The 15,333-nt window shown below is 58.1% G+C and overlaps 3 protein-coding genes across 3 annotated transcripts in view; 2 read left to right on the top strand and 1 right to left on the bottom strand.

Annotated features, from left to right (window-relative positions):
* The first annotated feature begins 2,410 nt into the window (after positions 1-2,410).
* NFKBIE (NFKB inhibitor epsilon) lies at positions 2,411-9,362 on the top strand. The gene is made up of 6 exons (XM_004710874.2): positions 2,411-2,833; positions 4,983-5,085; positions 5,692-5,914; positions 7,458-7,546; positions 7,729-7,968; positions 8,781-9,362. Exons 1-6 carry the CDS (start codon positions 2,469-2,471, stop codon positions 8,844-8,846), a joined length of 1,086 nt encoding a protein of 361 aa, XP_004710931.1. The 5' UTR covers positions 2,411-2,468; the 3' UTR covers positions 8,847-9,362.
* Positions 9,363-10,396: 1,034 nt separating this feature from the next.
* SLC35B2 (solute carrier family 35 member B2) lies at positions 10,397-13,557 on the top strand. Its single transcript, XM_004710799.2, has 4 exons — positions 10,397-10,474; positions 10,982-11,175; positions 11,313-11,467; positions 12,074-13,557. The coding sequence occupies exons 1-4, from the start codon at positions 10,464-10,466 to the stop codon at positions 13,010-13,012; spliced, it is 1,299 nt and encodes a 432-aa protein (XP_004710856.1). The 5' UTR covers positions 10,397-10,463; the 3' UTR covers positions 13,013-13,557.
* Positions 13,558-13,968: 411 nt separating this feature from the next.
* The window catches only part of HSP90AB1 (heat shock protein 90 alpha family class B member 1), a 4,638-nt gene continuing 3,273 nt past the window's right edge, over positions 13,969-15,333 (bottom strand). Inside the window, exons 9-11 of the mRNA XM_004710796.2 lie at positions 14,928-15,196; positions 14,439-14,772; positions 13,969-14,344 (exon numbers count right to left, since the gene is read on the bottom strand). Coding sequence (XP_004710853.1) covers positions 14,235-14,344; positions 14,439-14,772; positions 14,928-15,196 — 713 coding nt within the window. The 3' untranslated portion in view covers positions 13,969-14,234. The remainder of the gene's footprint in view (positions 14,345-14,438; positions 14,773-14,927; positions 15,197-15,333) is intronic.

A 15,333-nucleotide genomic window follows, 5' to 3' on the forward strand; every position in this document is an offset into this window, starting at 1 on the left:
ATGTTTGAAGTACTAATATCTAGGTTAGTAGCTTGGCCCAGAGTTTGCCCTTGCTCAGGGGCTTGATACCTGTCTATAGCGAAGGGCCAGAGATCTGGCTGGGTTAAGGTTGATTTTTTTCCTCAAATATAGCCTCTGGGGAAAAAATATATAGCCTCTGGGTAAATAAAAGGATGGTCACTGTACATGTCTTTATTTGTCCTTGATGGCACCATGGGTTAAGTGTTGGGCTTTTTAACCCAAAGATCAGTGGTTCAAGCCCACCAGCCACTCTGTGGGTAAAAGCGGAGGCTGCCGGCTTCTATAAAAATTTACAGTCTCAAAAGCCTTAAAGCCGTACTGCTGTTCCATAGGGTTGCTATGAACCAGAATCCACTCATTGGCAGTGGATTTGACTTCCGGTTTTATGGAAGTTCAGATGCCCACTCCCTTGTGCACTTTCAGTTTTGATGAAAAATTTCATTGAAAAAAAAATGTTGCAACATTGGACTAGGGACAAGAGAACTCTACTCTGAATTTTTCTCACCTTTCTGAACGTCTGCTTCCCAACTGTAAAATGGGGGTGATAGTGCCAGAGTTTGAATCTAGGGAGTCTAATTTTTGAGGACAGGAGAAGATACATGTCAAGAGAGGGCACTGAGACCATCTGAAATTGCACAAGGGAAGGGGAAATCCCCAAGGGCAAGGATGCTGGCATTTCCTTGGGCTTCTCCCCGCACCGCATAATGAATGATGGGAAACTGTGGCTCCTCTTTAGCGATCAGCACATCCTCTCTCTCCTTTATCTCCTTCCTGCAACCCTCTCCCCACACTTCTCCCACCCTTCTCTGGTCTTGGCCCTCCTCCCAGTTGGAGGGTAGCCTTCTCTCCCTACCTCACACACAGGGTAGGGGACTCCACTCTGTGCCTTATTTCCATCTGTGTTGGGATGGAGTTTTTTGGTTTTTTTCTTTTTAAATTATATTGCATGTTGTTGCTCTTTGGGTTTTTAAAGATTATATTGCATGTTGTTGCTCTTTAAAATATCACAGCAAAACACACTAGAGGCTGGAAGGTGACGACGGCGGTGGCTGCCCTCACTGTGATTTCTGCTACTCCTTCCTGCCTCTAGCAGAGAGAATAACGTCAGGCTTAGAAGCTCCAGATAGGTTGGTCACTTGGATGGGCGGACGGATCCGTAACTGAGGTCACGTGGGTGGCCGAGAGCGGTGGAGAAATGTACGTGGTGCAGTTGTTCATACCCTCCCCAGTGGGTGGTCCCCCACCAGATCAGAGGTGGAAAAGGTAGATGTTCCCTTGAGAGTGATCCCCTAAGGACACTGCTGGACCCTAGGCCCCTGGCACTTGGGGGAGAAGGAGGAACAAGGAAGGGGGTCTACCTTGGGGTACTTAGACCTGGTACCACGTGAGCAGGGTTCTTCTAAGGCCTCCCGGAGCCCCAAGGCAAGCGGGGGACAGGGAGGAAGAAAGGTGGGCGGGGGCTGGGTCTTCCTGAGTGCTCTCAGCCGAGTGTGGCTCATCCTGTCTGGGGCCTCCCCCTTGGCGGTCCCATCATGAGGAACTAAATTTCCCTGACCACTAGGGGTAACCTGATGCCGCAGCCACCGGACGTCAGTGTTTCGGTCCTGCGAGGACCAAGCAAGTCCATGGCAGCCCAGCCTTTTCGACAGCAGCCTGCCGTAGAGACCCACTTTCTGAACGCCTGTCCTTCCCGTAGCAGCAGTGATAACAGCTGGCCGGTTCTATGTTCTCTCTCCAAGACCCGCCTTAAAGAGAGTCGGTATCTCCTTTCTCCACCCCGCCACTCCTGGGCACCTTGAGGGAACCATCGAGAGAGGGAGGGCGATCGTGAGAGTGGGGGACGGGCGTGTAGGAAGCCAGGATCCCCCTCCCCACAACGCACCTGTTCTCCCCGCGAGATGGCCAACTCTGGCAGACGAGCACTATTTATTTTAAAGCCAACAGGGAATGAATGAATGAAACTAACAAGGAAAGGGGAAGAGTAAATGAATGAATGAATGAGGGAATGGATGGACAGATGGATGGAGGGACGGACGGGTGACTGGACTAAGGCGTGAGTCAGAGCGGGCAAACCCGGACTCCAGGCCAACGCAGAGGGAGGGGCGAGGGGGATTCCGAGGGGGCGGGACCTCTTTCCGGAAGCGCCGCGGGGGGCGGGGCGGGGGCGGGGCCTCGTCCGGAGTGTCCCCTTAGGGGCGGGGCGAGAGGACCGGACTGGGCTGCGCTGCTACCCTAAGTATCAATCCGCTGCGGTGGACCCAGCCCGGCTCCGACCCTTGTCCTCGCGTCTGGCCGATCCCCTTCGGACCCCGCGGCCCGGAAAGAAGGCTGGGCCCGGCGCCGGCTTGGCCGAGGCGGCCCCGCACCCGGAAAGGCAGCACCGCGGAGCCCGGAGCCGGAGCCGGAGCCGGCTCGAACCCCGGCCCCCGCGGGCGGGCGCCGCGGGCATGTCGGAGGCGCGGAAAGGGCCGGACGAGGCGGACGAGAGCCGGTACGACTCGGGGATCGAGTCTCTGCGCTCCCTGCGCTCCCTGCCCGAGCCCGCGGCCCTCGCCCCCAGGCCCTCGGATGGCGGCGGCCCCCAGCCCTGGACCCCACCCCGGGGAGGCGCCGAGGGGCCGGAGGAGAAGGAAGACGCGGATGGGGAGCGGGCCGACTCCACCTACGGCTCCTCCTCGATCACGGGGCCCCTGCCCCTCCTGGGGGGCCTCGAGGCCGAAGACCCTGCCCCCTGCTCGCCGCTCGTCCCCCCGGGGAGTCTGAACGCTCAGCAGCTGGAAGCGCTCACTTACATCTCCGAGGAAGGTGACACGTGAGTTTGGGGTCGAGGCCGCGGCAGAACGCCTTGCTTCCGACCCTAACCCTCAGTCTCCCCAGGAGCCACCTCGAGACGGCTTCTCGGCTCCAAGAGCCCTCCCAGGCGCCCGCCCGGGAAGGGACAGCCCCCACTCCCTTCGAAACTCCAAACTTAACGCCAAGTTTTCAGCCAACTCTTGAGCTCCAGCCAGGCCAGACTTGGCATCACCTCCCTGTCCTCCCGCATGGAGGTGGGCAGAGCTGGCAGGGGCAGGGAGGGCCCTTCCCCAGACGCCGGTAGTCCCAGCCAGCGTCTTGGAAACGTCCCAATCACCCACCCTCAGGAAGAGAAAATTCCCCTGACCTGTTAGGTTTCCCCTCGGAGGGGAGGGGTCATCCTTGTTTTATCAACAACTGGGATTCCCAGCTCCTGCCCTCAGATTGCCCCATCTGGAGGAAACCGGGTAGCCAGTGGGGGCTGGGATGGTGGGGGTAGGAGGAGTACACCTGGGGCTGGCCCTGAGGAAGGCTAGGTGAGCCAGCGGGGGACACCCTGGCCCAGCAGACAGGCAACCGCCTGCCCCAGCTTACTTCCTCCTCTGCAGAGAAAGGGGAAGTGAGGGCTGGAATCAGCCTCCTACACACTCCCCCTCCTGAGCTCCCCAGGCCCGCTCACTGCCCTTCCTGACCCCTTCCCCGCACTCTTCCCACCCCTCCCCAGCTCCAGTCTCAGGTGGAGCTTGGTCCCGACAGGCCCCAGGGGAGCATTGAGACTAGATGCTGGGGTGTGGGAGGGGCTGGCCTGCTGAGGACGTAGAAACATACGCTGACAGGAGAGGGGGGCGGGGGGCGTTTTGGATGAGAGATGCAGGGAATCAGGGTGACTAGAATGAAGGATGGGCATGGAAGAACCTGGGTGGGGTGCCTGCCCTGCCGTGCATCTGGGAGGTGCAAGGTCCTGATTCTGCACAAGGATGGTGGGGTGGGGGGTGGTAGCAGAGAGGTGACCCAGGCTTTTTTGCACTCTGTGCCTGGGTCCTCAGTCCTCTGGCCCAGAAGCCCAAGATTTTGGAGGCTCCATGGAGTGTACCTACAGCTGACCATTGACCCAAGAAGTGGGAACTTCTGGTCCCTGGTCTCCTTCAGAGTCTTTAGCCCCACCTTCACCATCTCTTTAAGAGTCAGGTATCCTGGTCCTGATTTCGGTGGGGGGGGAGCGGGGGGAGCAGCATGCAGGGACTGGGATAGAACTGCCCAAGGGCTCTCCAGAGAGAAGGGGTCCACTTTGCTCCCTGTGAGGTGTCTGGGCTGTGGGAAGAGGAAGTGGGAGGAGGGGTGCGGGAGAGGGAGGTGGCTGCAGGAATGTGACCCAGAGAGCAGGCCGTGGCCAAGGGGATTTCCAGAGCAGCTCTGCCACTCTCTCCTGGTGCCTGCCTGCATCCACAGCCAGCCCCCTCCTGCCCAAGCAGCCCCTTGCCCAGCCCCTCACTCCAGTTTCAGGGCAGCTGTTCAGGCCCAGACCTGGCTGCCTGGCTGTCATTTTCTCCACCTGGTGCAGGGAAACCCCAGGACAAGGGAACTTCCCCTCCGGGCTGCCCCCTTCACCCCAGTTTAGGGCTCCCAGCAAACACACATTCTCTGTGCTGTGCCTGTGGGGTCAGGCTCGGGACCTGCCTGGTCTGGGCTGTCAGGGTGCTGCACTGTCTCCTGGTGCCTCTTTTGAGAACTTGGTTTGCTCCTGTGGAACGTGTAACACTGAGGGGTGACCCCTGCTCCCCACCCCTGCCTGCCTGTCCTCTCTATCGGGGTGGGAGGTGGGGAGCACAGCCCTGGAAACCCCCTGTGGGCTCCTGTAGCGGCTTTCAGTTTGACTTTGAGCTGCAGCTGGCTTGGTGGGGCCCTGGGGATAGCAGGGTGTGGGATGTGGGCAGGCCCTTTAGCACCCTGACACATTCCCACCCAGCCAGGCCTTCCTGAAGTCCAGAGATGGGAACTGGCCACTCCCACTGCTGGGCTTCTAGCCTCCTACCCCAGCCTACACTTCCTGGCCCAAGCTCTCACTTCCTGTGCTTCCTCCTCCTAATCCCAGGACCACCCCCACCCCAGCTCTCTCTCTGGCTTGGGCCCTGGTCGCAAACTTTGCCCTTGCCCTTGCCCCTCCGCAGGCTGGTCCACCTGGCAGTGATTCACGAGGCCCAAGCCATGCTGCTCTACTGCCTTGCAGCGCTGCCCCAGGAGGTCCTGGACATTCAGAACAACCTCTACCAGGTAGGTAGAGGGGGCAGACTGCGCTCAGGTCCATGTACCTACCCCGGCAGCCATGGGACGCTCTCCAGACTGTCCACCCAAAAACCAGACACCCAAAGATGAGCCAGAGCCCATCTCTTCCTACACAGTGCTCCCAGCCTGGGGGAAGGGACACATGTCGATCCCTGATGACACAAGGTAGCCACAGGAGTGGTGACAACAGAGGCAGACCAGCTGCTCTGGGCCCTGGTGTCTGCATATGCCAATCTGGGCAGCCTGAGTCCAGGAGATCAAAGCTGAATTGGGCCTTCAAGGATGACTTTGCCATTTTTGCTCTCCTAATGCCCTTCCCAGCTGCCTGACCCCCGGGGTTCATAAAGATCTCTGCAGACAGAAGGTGAGGGGTTAGGCCTCCCTGCCCAAACACCTTCCTGCAGGGCGAAGAGCCAGGGTGCCATGTCCCTCACCCAACTGTCACAATGAGAGTCCCAAGAATTTGAGGTGCTTCAGAGGGCGGGGCCAGTTAGCGTCTCCATGAGTGACCTGGCTTTTACTAGCTGTTCTCAAAGGTGTTGGCAGGTGGGAATCCCTGTGCCCACCTTCACGTGTCCGCCCTTGTGCCCACAGACAGCGCTCCACCTGGCGGTGCACCTGGATCAGCCCCGAGCAGTCCAGGCTCTGGTGCTGAAGGGGGCCAGTCGGGTGCTTCAGGACCTGCACGGAGACACAGCCCTGCACATGGCCTGCCAGCGCCAGCACCTGGCCTGCGCCCGATGCCTGCTAGAGGGGCGGCCGGAGCCAGGCCGAGCCCAGCCTCACTCCCTGGACCTCCAGCTGCAAAACTGGCAAGGTATGGGCAGCCAGGGAGCCTGTGGGCTGGGGAGGGGCAGGAGACAGGGAGGGGAGGGGCCCCACTGGCTCACTGACAGGCCTCCAGCTGTTTACACATAAACCCGTTGCCCCTCAAGTTGGCATGGACACATAGGGACCCAGTGACCCTACAAAGCAGAGTAGAACGGCTCTGTAAGATTTCTGCACACAGCCTTCTCGTTCTCCCTCAGAGCAGCTAATGGGATTGAACTGCTGACCTCCTGGTTAGCATCCTGACACTGAACCTGCTGTGCTACAGGACTATTCTAAGCACATAAGTTCTCGGTGTGTCTCTTCCGACCGAATGAATGAAGAGTGAGTGAACGAAGAAAGGAAAGAGTTTAATTTAGAATATGCCTAGCACCTACTCTATGCTAGGAGCTCCAGGGATGCAGCGAGTTACTCAGCAGGCTAGTAACTGCAAGGTTGCTAGTTCAGACCCACCAGCCACTCCTTAGGACGAAGATGAGGCTGGCTACTTCCGTAAAGATGCACGGCCTTGGAAAGTCTGTGTCGCAGCCCTCCTGTGCCCTGTGAATCAGAACTGACCGGATGGCAATAGGCTTGGAACTACCTGCAAAGCAGGGAGCGCACTCTGCCCTCAGGACAGTCAGGACAGTAGTGATTAGATGAAGCTGTCCATGCATTCAGTCAACAGAGATGTCCCGAGGGCTTTCTGCGAGGGGGCTTCAACAAGTTCCTTGAAGAGTTCCGTTATCTTTTCGGTCCATTTTCCCCCCTCGAACTTTTTGAGGTCCCCTCTTTATGTGCCAGACATGACCTAGGGGGCAGGACTGACACCTGTGAAGGAAATGGTGAGAGCGAGACCGAGGAGAGAGTAAGTTCTGTGGGCGCCAGCAGCCGATGACCCACACTGAACGCACCGCCGTCGGTCCCATCTGACTCACAGAAACCGCTCGGGCCGGGGTCAGACTGGGCTCTAAGGGTTCTGGGCTCTATGGCCTGACAGGAACAGTCAGGAGATAGGAGGGAGGGCCCCACGGAGCAGGGACCACTGAACACAGATGGCGTGGGAGACGGGAGCTGTGCATGTGATCCTCTGCTGAGCAGGGTCGGGGCTGGGCCAAGGGAGTGCACAGGAGGAGGTGCAGCCGGGCACGGAGGTGGGCACCTGTGTGTTGTGGTGGGGGTCCCAGAGGGAGGTGGACTTGAGGTCCCTGCCGGAGCACTCTGTGTGTCTAGGAGTCTGGTGGCGGGGGCAGGCGGGGGTGGGGGGAGGGCAAGGGGAGGGGTCTCAGCAACCTGACCCTTGAACCGTGAAAGTTTCAATAACATGACTCTGAAAAGGTGGAAACTTTGAGTTCCTTCCCCCTCAGACTTTTGAGGGGGTTTTTGGGTTTGCCTTTTACCAGCCCTGTGATCAGAGGCATTGAGTGGGCAGCGGGTCCCTGGGGGCTACAGGAGGTCCCAGGAGAAAAGGGAGGGAGGGAGAGAGTTGGCAGATGTAAGTAGGGTAGCCACCGCCTGCGTGCACCCTCACCATTGGGCCGGCTGCCTTCCAGGTCTGGCCTGTCTTCACATTGCCACCCTACAGAGGAGCCGGCCGCTGATGGAGCTGCTGCTTCGGAATGGAGCTGACATTGATGCTCAGGTGAGGCAGCTAGTCAGGGTGCTGCCTGCCCCAGGGGGCTCATCTCCTGCCCCTTGGCCAGCCCCAGGGCGCCGCCCCCCCTCAGCAGTCAGAAATAGTGGTGCTCACCTCCTCGTCCCTGGCTCAGGCCCAGAGCACCTGGCCTCTGGGGGACTTTGGCTGATGTCTGCGTCCCCTTCCAGGAGGGCACCAGTGGGAAGACGGCGCTGCACCTGGCGGTGGAAACCCAGGAGCGGAGCCTGGTGCAGTTCCTGCTCCGGGCCGGGGCCCGAGTGGACGCCCGCATGCTCAATGGGTGCACCCCCCTGCACCTCGCAGCAGGCCGGGGCCTCAGCAGCATCTCATCCACGCTGTGTGAGGCAGGAGCCGACTCCCTGCTGCGGAATGTCGAGGACGAGACGCCTCAGGACCTGGCTGAGGATGTAAGAGGCACACAGAGCAGGGGGCTGCACTGGGGCCACCGGAAGGGCCAGACTGGAAGTTGGGGTCTCCCGAGTCTAATCTTGGACTCTGCCACTACCCAACTGTTGGGACCGTGGGTAAACTGGACCAGGGCCCCTGCAGCTCCAGGGAGCCAGAGAACCTAAGACATCAGAGACAAGTGGGAACGCCGAGAGCCCCCGCCAGGCAGCCTCAGCTCAGCAGGTGGTTGCAGAGTGGAAGCACACCCATGTTACCAGTCTTACAATTTTTGAAAAGGGGTGAACCCCAGGCTTTCTGTAAAGTCTTTCCCATTAAAAAAAAAAAAAAAGTTGAAATGTTTTGTGAACACCCTCCCATCCTTGTCCCCCCGAAATACCAGACATTTGGGCTGGACTACCTCTCTGGTCCCTCCTGTCCAACTCCCAGGGACCCTGGAAAGGGTTTCCACAACTGTACATCTTTACAGAGACAGACGGCCTCATCTTTCTCTCACAGAGCAGCTGGTAGGCTTGAACCACTGACCTCGAGATGGGCCATCCATTGCTGACCCCCACAGCACCGCCAGGGCTATGTCTCAGGCCCCTCCTGGCTCTGATAGTCTGGGGTTATCCTAGAGAAGAAAGGCTTGCCTTAGGTCTCAGGGCAGTGTCCAGCTCAGGCAGGCCACAACCTTCTGGAGATTGGAGGACTTAGTCCCTGAAATCCTTTAAGTGTCCTTTGGTTACAGTTTCTCCAGCACCCCATTCTGTCCATTGCTTTGTTGTTGTTTCCCCCGATGAGCCCTGACTATTTTCCCTGTTCTTTCTCTCAGCCCCTGGCTCTCCTGCCCTTTGATGACCTGAAGATCTCGGGGAAGCCGCTGCTGTGTGGCGACTGAAGCCCCGCCGGGGTCTGGGGCCCAGGGCGCCTCCTGTTCCCACCTGGAAGCTGGAGCTGCTGCTGCTGCTGCAGTTTGGGCCTGCACCATGTGCCATGCTGGGGCCCTGGGGACTGCTGGTCCCAGCCTGGGGCCAGTACAGCCCTGAGCTGAGCGGAGGGATCAAGAAGTAAGAAGAACCAGTCTAGAAGGAAGAGCTTTCCCAATGGATGGAGATTCTTGGAAGGCCGCTCCGCCCCCGGGGGCTCCTGGGCGAAGCCTGTTTGTCCCCTGGGAAAGGGGCCGAGGGGCCTTTTCAACTGATGTTCGTTGAGCTTGAACTGACCAACAAGTGTGAAAACGTGGACTCGCCCAAGTTCAAGGAGAGGCTGTAATGTGAACAGGGGCCCCATCTTCCTGCTGTTGAGGGCTCTCAAAGACTGCTGTTACGGAGTTCATGCCAAAGGCTCTGCCTGACACGAGCCTTTGAGGAGGGAACATTTCAGTAACAAGACACTAAAATGGCAGAAATTTTTAGTTGTTTTACCCACATTCATTGTGTGTGTGTGTGTGTGTGTAGTTTTTGACAGGCCTGCCCTACGACCTTGTCTTTTTTCTTCTTCTTTTTTTTCACGACCTTGTCTTAAAAGCAGAGGAGAGACTGGTCCCTGGGCAGGGAAGAGCCTCAGTGGATGAGGTGGGAGGGAGCTGGCAACAGCTGAGGGCCTCTGTCTCCAGCCCTGACACCTGTCCTTTCTATGGGGATGCACGGGACCTGGGGAGACACAGGCTCTGAAGGCCTGGCCTTCCCACCGCCCTGGAGGCTGACAAAACATGGAGGCACCTGGACAGGAAGGCCAGCCGAGGGACGATGGGCAACAAGAGGGCTGTGGCATCTTAAAAGATATTTTTACCCACCTTCCACCCCTGTGCCAGACTGTAGTTGGTCAGGCCTCCCTGTGCTGGGGCGGGGAGCTCAACAAGGTGTCCGTCACTCAGAGCGTCCAGTCTGATGAGTGAGCCAGTCATAAGTCTTTTAAGTAATTTCAAGTTGTGGTCAGTGCTGAGAAAGGCCATATGTTGAGGGTCAGGAAACTCCTCATTTCCACTCTGATTGAAGCCTAAGTACGGGATGAGGGGAGAGTGTTCAGTGAGGCTCTGGTGACTTAGGGGAACTGAGAGCCGCCCGTGGGCTCTGCAGAGGGTAGGTGAGTGGGTGAGGAGGCCAGGGGCCAAGTCATGTAGAACCTTGAAGGTCATGGGGAGTCGGGGACAAAGTTGCTGACCCAGACAAAAGGGGAGAGGGCATCTCCATCGTGTGAGAAAGTGGGCTACACAAGAAAGGCTTCTTGCAACTGCAGAATCCCTGCCTGTGATCGCGACCACCAGGATGACTAAGCCTAAAGGCGATCCTGAGTAGGGAGACTCCTCCCCGCGCTCCCGGAACCTGGCGGCGTCTCCCTCCGGGCCGCGCGGGGGCGCTGTGGGCGGCGGAGGGGCGGCCCCGGGAATGGAGGCGGGAAGAGCGCGCCACTTCCGCTGGCCGCTCGCTCGCTGGCTGCTCCGGGAGGCGGCGGAGGGAGCGCGCGGCCCGGGGACTGCCTTCCCCGGTCCCCCTCCGCCCCACGCGGCAGGACCATGGACACCAGGTGGGCGGCTAGGGGAGCGATGGCGCCCACGTGATCGGGCCCCCCGGGGCACGTGACTGTCACCCCTGGGCTCAGGGGCCGGGTGGGGTCTGCGCTGCGGGGCGGTGGGCCCACTTAGCGCCTCCCGGAGCCGGTGGTTTCACGCGCCCCGTCTGCGGGGAGCGGGGGAGGTGGGCACGTCGTGTCAGGGGCAGGGGAGCATTCGCACTCCGGGGACGTGGGAGGCGCGGGGGTCGCCGCTGCCAGCCTGATCAGCGGCCTGAACAGCTGGCGGGCTCTGGAGGGAACAGAGGGGACCTGTTTGGCCTGCGGGGCGGGGGCGGGCACGCCCCTGGGGCGGAGGGGGCCCTGCTTGGCCCACGGCGGTCCCCCTCCCTGCCCCCGGAGAGAGAGGCTCTTTGTCCGGCTGGGCTGCCGCGGAAGGCGGCGGGGAGGAGACTCGGGCCCGCCTCCAGTGTGGCCCCTTGAGGAGCGACATTATAAGCCTCGTGTCCGCCTCCCCTGCAGGTGGTGGGCAGTGGTGGTGCTGGCCACGCTCCCCTTCCGAGGGGCCGGCGGGGAGGCGCCTGAAGCTCCACCCGAGCCATGGACCCAGCTCTGGTTCTTCCGCTTTTTGGTGAATGCTGCTGGCTATGCCAGCTTCATGGTCCCCGGCTACCTCCTGGTGCAGTACTTAAGACGCAGGAACTACCTGGAGACAGGTGTGTGGGGAAAGGGCGGGTAACGGACTCAGCTCAATGCTGGGCAGTCGGGGAGGCCAGCGGGGCAGGGTGGTTGCTCTGGGGAGGATGCTTGTGGTGAGAAAGATTGGGGGCGTGACTTGGTTTGCCTTCCCCAGGTAGGGGCCTCTGCTTCCCCCTGGTGAAAGCCTGTGTGTTTGGCAATGAGCCCAAGGCCCCCGACGAGCCCGGGCTGGCTCCCCGGACAGAGTCTGCAGAGACCACCCCCACTTGGCAGGCCCTGAAGTTGCTCTTCTGTGCCGCGGGTCTCCAGGTAGGTGGGCTCTGCATCTCCTCCTGGGCTGGAACCCCACACCAGCCCTACCATATTGGGTTTGCTGGTTGGGGTGGGGGGTCCCACCCTACCACCCACACCACCATCGTCTTGGAAGAAACCCTGACTTTCCCCTGCTCCTCATCCCTCCAACTCTGGGACTGGGCCTTCTCTTTTCTTTCTACTGTTCCGTTATTACATTTCCCCCACACCGATGTGTCTCATGTCATACATGTAGCCCTAATGACAAGCACTTTGGTGGGGTAGGAAGGGGCCACTTAGCCCTTCTTCGGAGGGGTGCTAAGAGGCTGATGGCAAACACTCTGGGACAGAGTCCTCTGTTGTGTATCATGGCAAGCTAAGCCTGCCCTCCCGGAACTGGTGAAGAGTAAGGAAATGCTTTGGATGGAGGCTGCTCCATCAGACCCATACTGTGGGGACACAGAACGTGGTCAGCTGGCCTCCGCCTTGCAGGCCTTCTCGTTACTACAGAGGAATGACTGTGTGCTGTGCTTTTCCTTCGCCTCCTATGAAGATGCTAAAAGTTGAGATCCTCTTTCTTTTCATGCTCACTGGATCTGCTGGTTTCTCCCCTGTCCCCGGCAGGTGTCCTATCTGACTTGGGGTGTGCTGCAGGAAAGAGTGATGACCCGCAGCTACGGGGCCACAGCCACCACACCGGGGGAGCGCTTCACAGACTCGCAGTTTCTGGTGCTGATGAACCGCGTGCTGGCACTGATGGTGGCGGGCCTCTACTGTGCGCTTTGCAAGCAGCCCCGGCACGGGGCGCCCATGTACCAGTATTCCTTTGCCAGCTTGACCAATGTGCTTAGCAGCTGGTGCCAGTATGAAGCTCTCAAGTTTGTCAGCTTCCCCACCCAGGTGCTAGCTAAGGCCTCCAAGGTGATCCCTGTCATGCTGATGGGGAAGCTAGTGTCCCGGCGCAGCTATGAGCACTGGGAATACTTCACAGCTGGCCTCATCTCCGTCGGGGTCAGCATGTTCCTGCTGTCCAGTGGGCCGGAGCCCCGCAGCTCCCCAGCCACTACGCTCTCAGGCCTCATTCTGCTCACAGGCTACATTGCTTTTGACAGCTTCACCTCAAACTGGCAAGATGCCTTGTTTGCCTACAAAATGTCATCGGTCCAGATGATGTTTGGGGTCAACTTCTTCTCCTGCCTCTTCACAGTGGGCTCACTGCTGGAGCAGGGGGCCTTGCTGGAGGGGACCCGATTCATGGGGCGCCACAGTGAGTTTGCAGCCCATGCCCTGCTGCTGTCCGTCTGCTCAGCGTGTGGCCAGCTCTTCATCTTCTACACCATTGGGCAGTTCGGGGCCGCAGTCTTCACCATCATCATGACCCTCCGCCAGGCCTTTGCCATCCTCCTCTCCTGCCTCCTGTACGGCCACACTGTAACTGTGGTGGGGGGGCTGGGGGTAGCTGTGGTCTTCGCTGCCCTCCTTCTGCGTGTCTATGCCCGGGGCCGCCTAAAGCAGCGGGGCAAGAAGGCTGTGCCAGTGGAGTCCACTGTGCAGAAGGTTTGAGGGATGGAGGGACCAGAGTGGGTCCAGGGATACAGGACCCTCACCCATCTTGTCACTTCAGTGGCAGCTGGCTCTGGGGCTAGAATGCAGGTTTCTCAGTATCACAAACCAGCCTGGTGCAACTGGGGATGGAGTGCTCAGGAGGCAGCCCTCCCTTTGCCTTAAGTCACCCATCCTGTGGTAGGCAGGGACTCCATAGACCCCCAGGAGAAATGACCTACCTGCAGGTGAGGAAACCAGAGGCTCACTCATCCCTCACCTTACTTGGCTCTGCCATGGCACCACCTGTACTTGTCCCCTACCTTGGAACATTGGGCTGCTCAAGCTCCCAGCCACCTGCATTTACCTGGGTGAGAAGCACAAGTGTTGTGGATGCCAATGCTGCTGCCCCAGGAGGAAGACTGCACTGCTTAAGTGGGTGTGTGGGAAGCCCCACTTGGCACCACCAGGTCCTCCCAGGAGCCAATCGCAGATTTTTGGTACTTTGTAAAATGTTTTTGCTTATAATTTTATTTTATTAAATTACTGCAAGGGGGTTGGTCCTGTGTTCTGGATCAAGTGTGTTTGGGGTCAAAGGAACCCTGGTGTTGTCACAAGGTCAGAGGCTAAAAAGAGGCAGCACATAGTCCTGCTTCATTATATTCCACAGGGCTGAAGAAGCGGTTACTGGAAATTTCTGCACTACATAAACAGGGCGAAGTTCCCCCAAGCTCTCTTCCCATTAACTTCTGGTTCAGAGGAACTCTAGAGCAATTGCCCTACAGGGCTTCTGAGATACTTGCCCCTTGTATGTATTGTGTTCTAGGAACTCCTTCATAAATGTTATGCTGGGTACTTTTGCCCCCCACCCCCTACTTTTATTAGCCCCACTTAATTCACCTTGTGCTACAAGAGGGCTCAGATGCAACAGGAAAGTCGGGCTGTGAGATGCAGCACCAACCACACTCACAAGGGAGAACTGTATAAAATGGCATCTTCTTTATTTTGCACACTTTAATAGAACAAAATAAACAAAAAAACCTCACGGATACACAACATTAACCCCATTCCCAAATAAAGGAGGGGACAACAGGGCGTGAGGGCCTTAGATCCTGCTTTACACACAAGAACAGGAGGGGGGAGGGACCACTAGTTAACAGCAGTTGCAGAGCCCAGGTGGGCTAGGGTCACTCATGTCATGGGGACACTATACAGAGGGCACAAGGTTTCAGAGCAGAATGGCCTAATCTACTTCTTCCATGCGAGATACGTCTTCGTCACCCTCGAGGGGGGGAATCTCATCAGGAACAGCAGTGCTGGGCTCCTCGGCCGTCACCTCATCTTCATCAATGCCTACAGGTGAAGACAGTGCACAGAGTGAACTCTGAACAAATAACACCTTACCTAGTCCCCCAAACTGGCCACACCAGGGTACCAAGCGACTCACCTAAGCCAAGCTTGATCATGCGGTAGATGCGGTTGGAGTGGGTCTGAGGGTCCTCAAGGGAGAAGCCAGAGGAGAGCAGTGCTGTTTCAAACAGCAGCACCACCAGGTCCTTGACGGCTTTGTCATTCTTGTCAGCCTCAGCCTTCTGCCGCAGCGTCTCCACAATGGGGTGGTCCGGGTTGATCTCCAGGTGCTTTTTGGCCATCATGTAACCCATTGTGGAGTTGTCCCGAAGAGCCTGGGCTTTCATGATCCGCTCCATGTTGGCCGTCCAGCCGTATGTGCTAGTCACAATGCAGCAGGGCGAAGACACGAGTCTATTGGAGATTGTCACCTGCGGACATGGGTCACACAACAAAAACTTAGCAACCTGATCGATTGGGAGTGGGAGGGAGAAGAGCTTTTGAATCAGTGTTTTAAAACAAAAGAGATTCTCCCCTAATTCAGAAGATTCTAAGGTAAGCGTCTCCACAAGAGTAATTAACTTACCTTCTCAACCTTCTTATCCAAAATTTCTTTCATGAGCTTGCACAGATTTTCAAACTTGGCCTTGCTTTCCTCCATTTTCTTCTTCTCTTCTTCATCTTCTGGAAGCTCCAGCCCCTCTTTGGTCACAGAGACCAAACTCTTCCCATCAAACTCCTTGAGCTGTTGCACGCAGTACTCGTCGATCGGCTCCGTCATGTAGACCACCTCAAAGCCCCGCTTGCGCACACGCTCCACAAAAGCAGAATTTGCCACCTGCTCTTTACTCTCACCTATAGGGATAGTTGCCATGTGAGGAAAAGTCCACCAGGTAAGCCAGGCATCCTTCCCTCCCCCCCCCCCCCTATCATGATTCCAATTCTACCTTACAAATCTGGCTAGACCAGAGGATGTACACTGGAACAGATAG

This window comes from Echinops telfairi, unplaced genomic scaffold, assembly GCF_000313985.2.
Source record: "Echinops telfairi isolate 266 unplaced genomic scaffold, ASM31398v2 ScPeMD7_3533;HRSCAF=4204_1, whole genome shotgun sequence".
In the NCBI taxonomy this organism is placed as follows: Eukaryota; Metazoa; Chordata; class Mammalia; order Afrosoricida; family Tenrecidae; genus Echinops; species Echinops telfairi.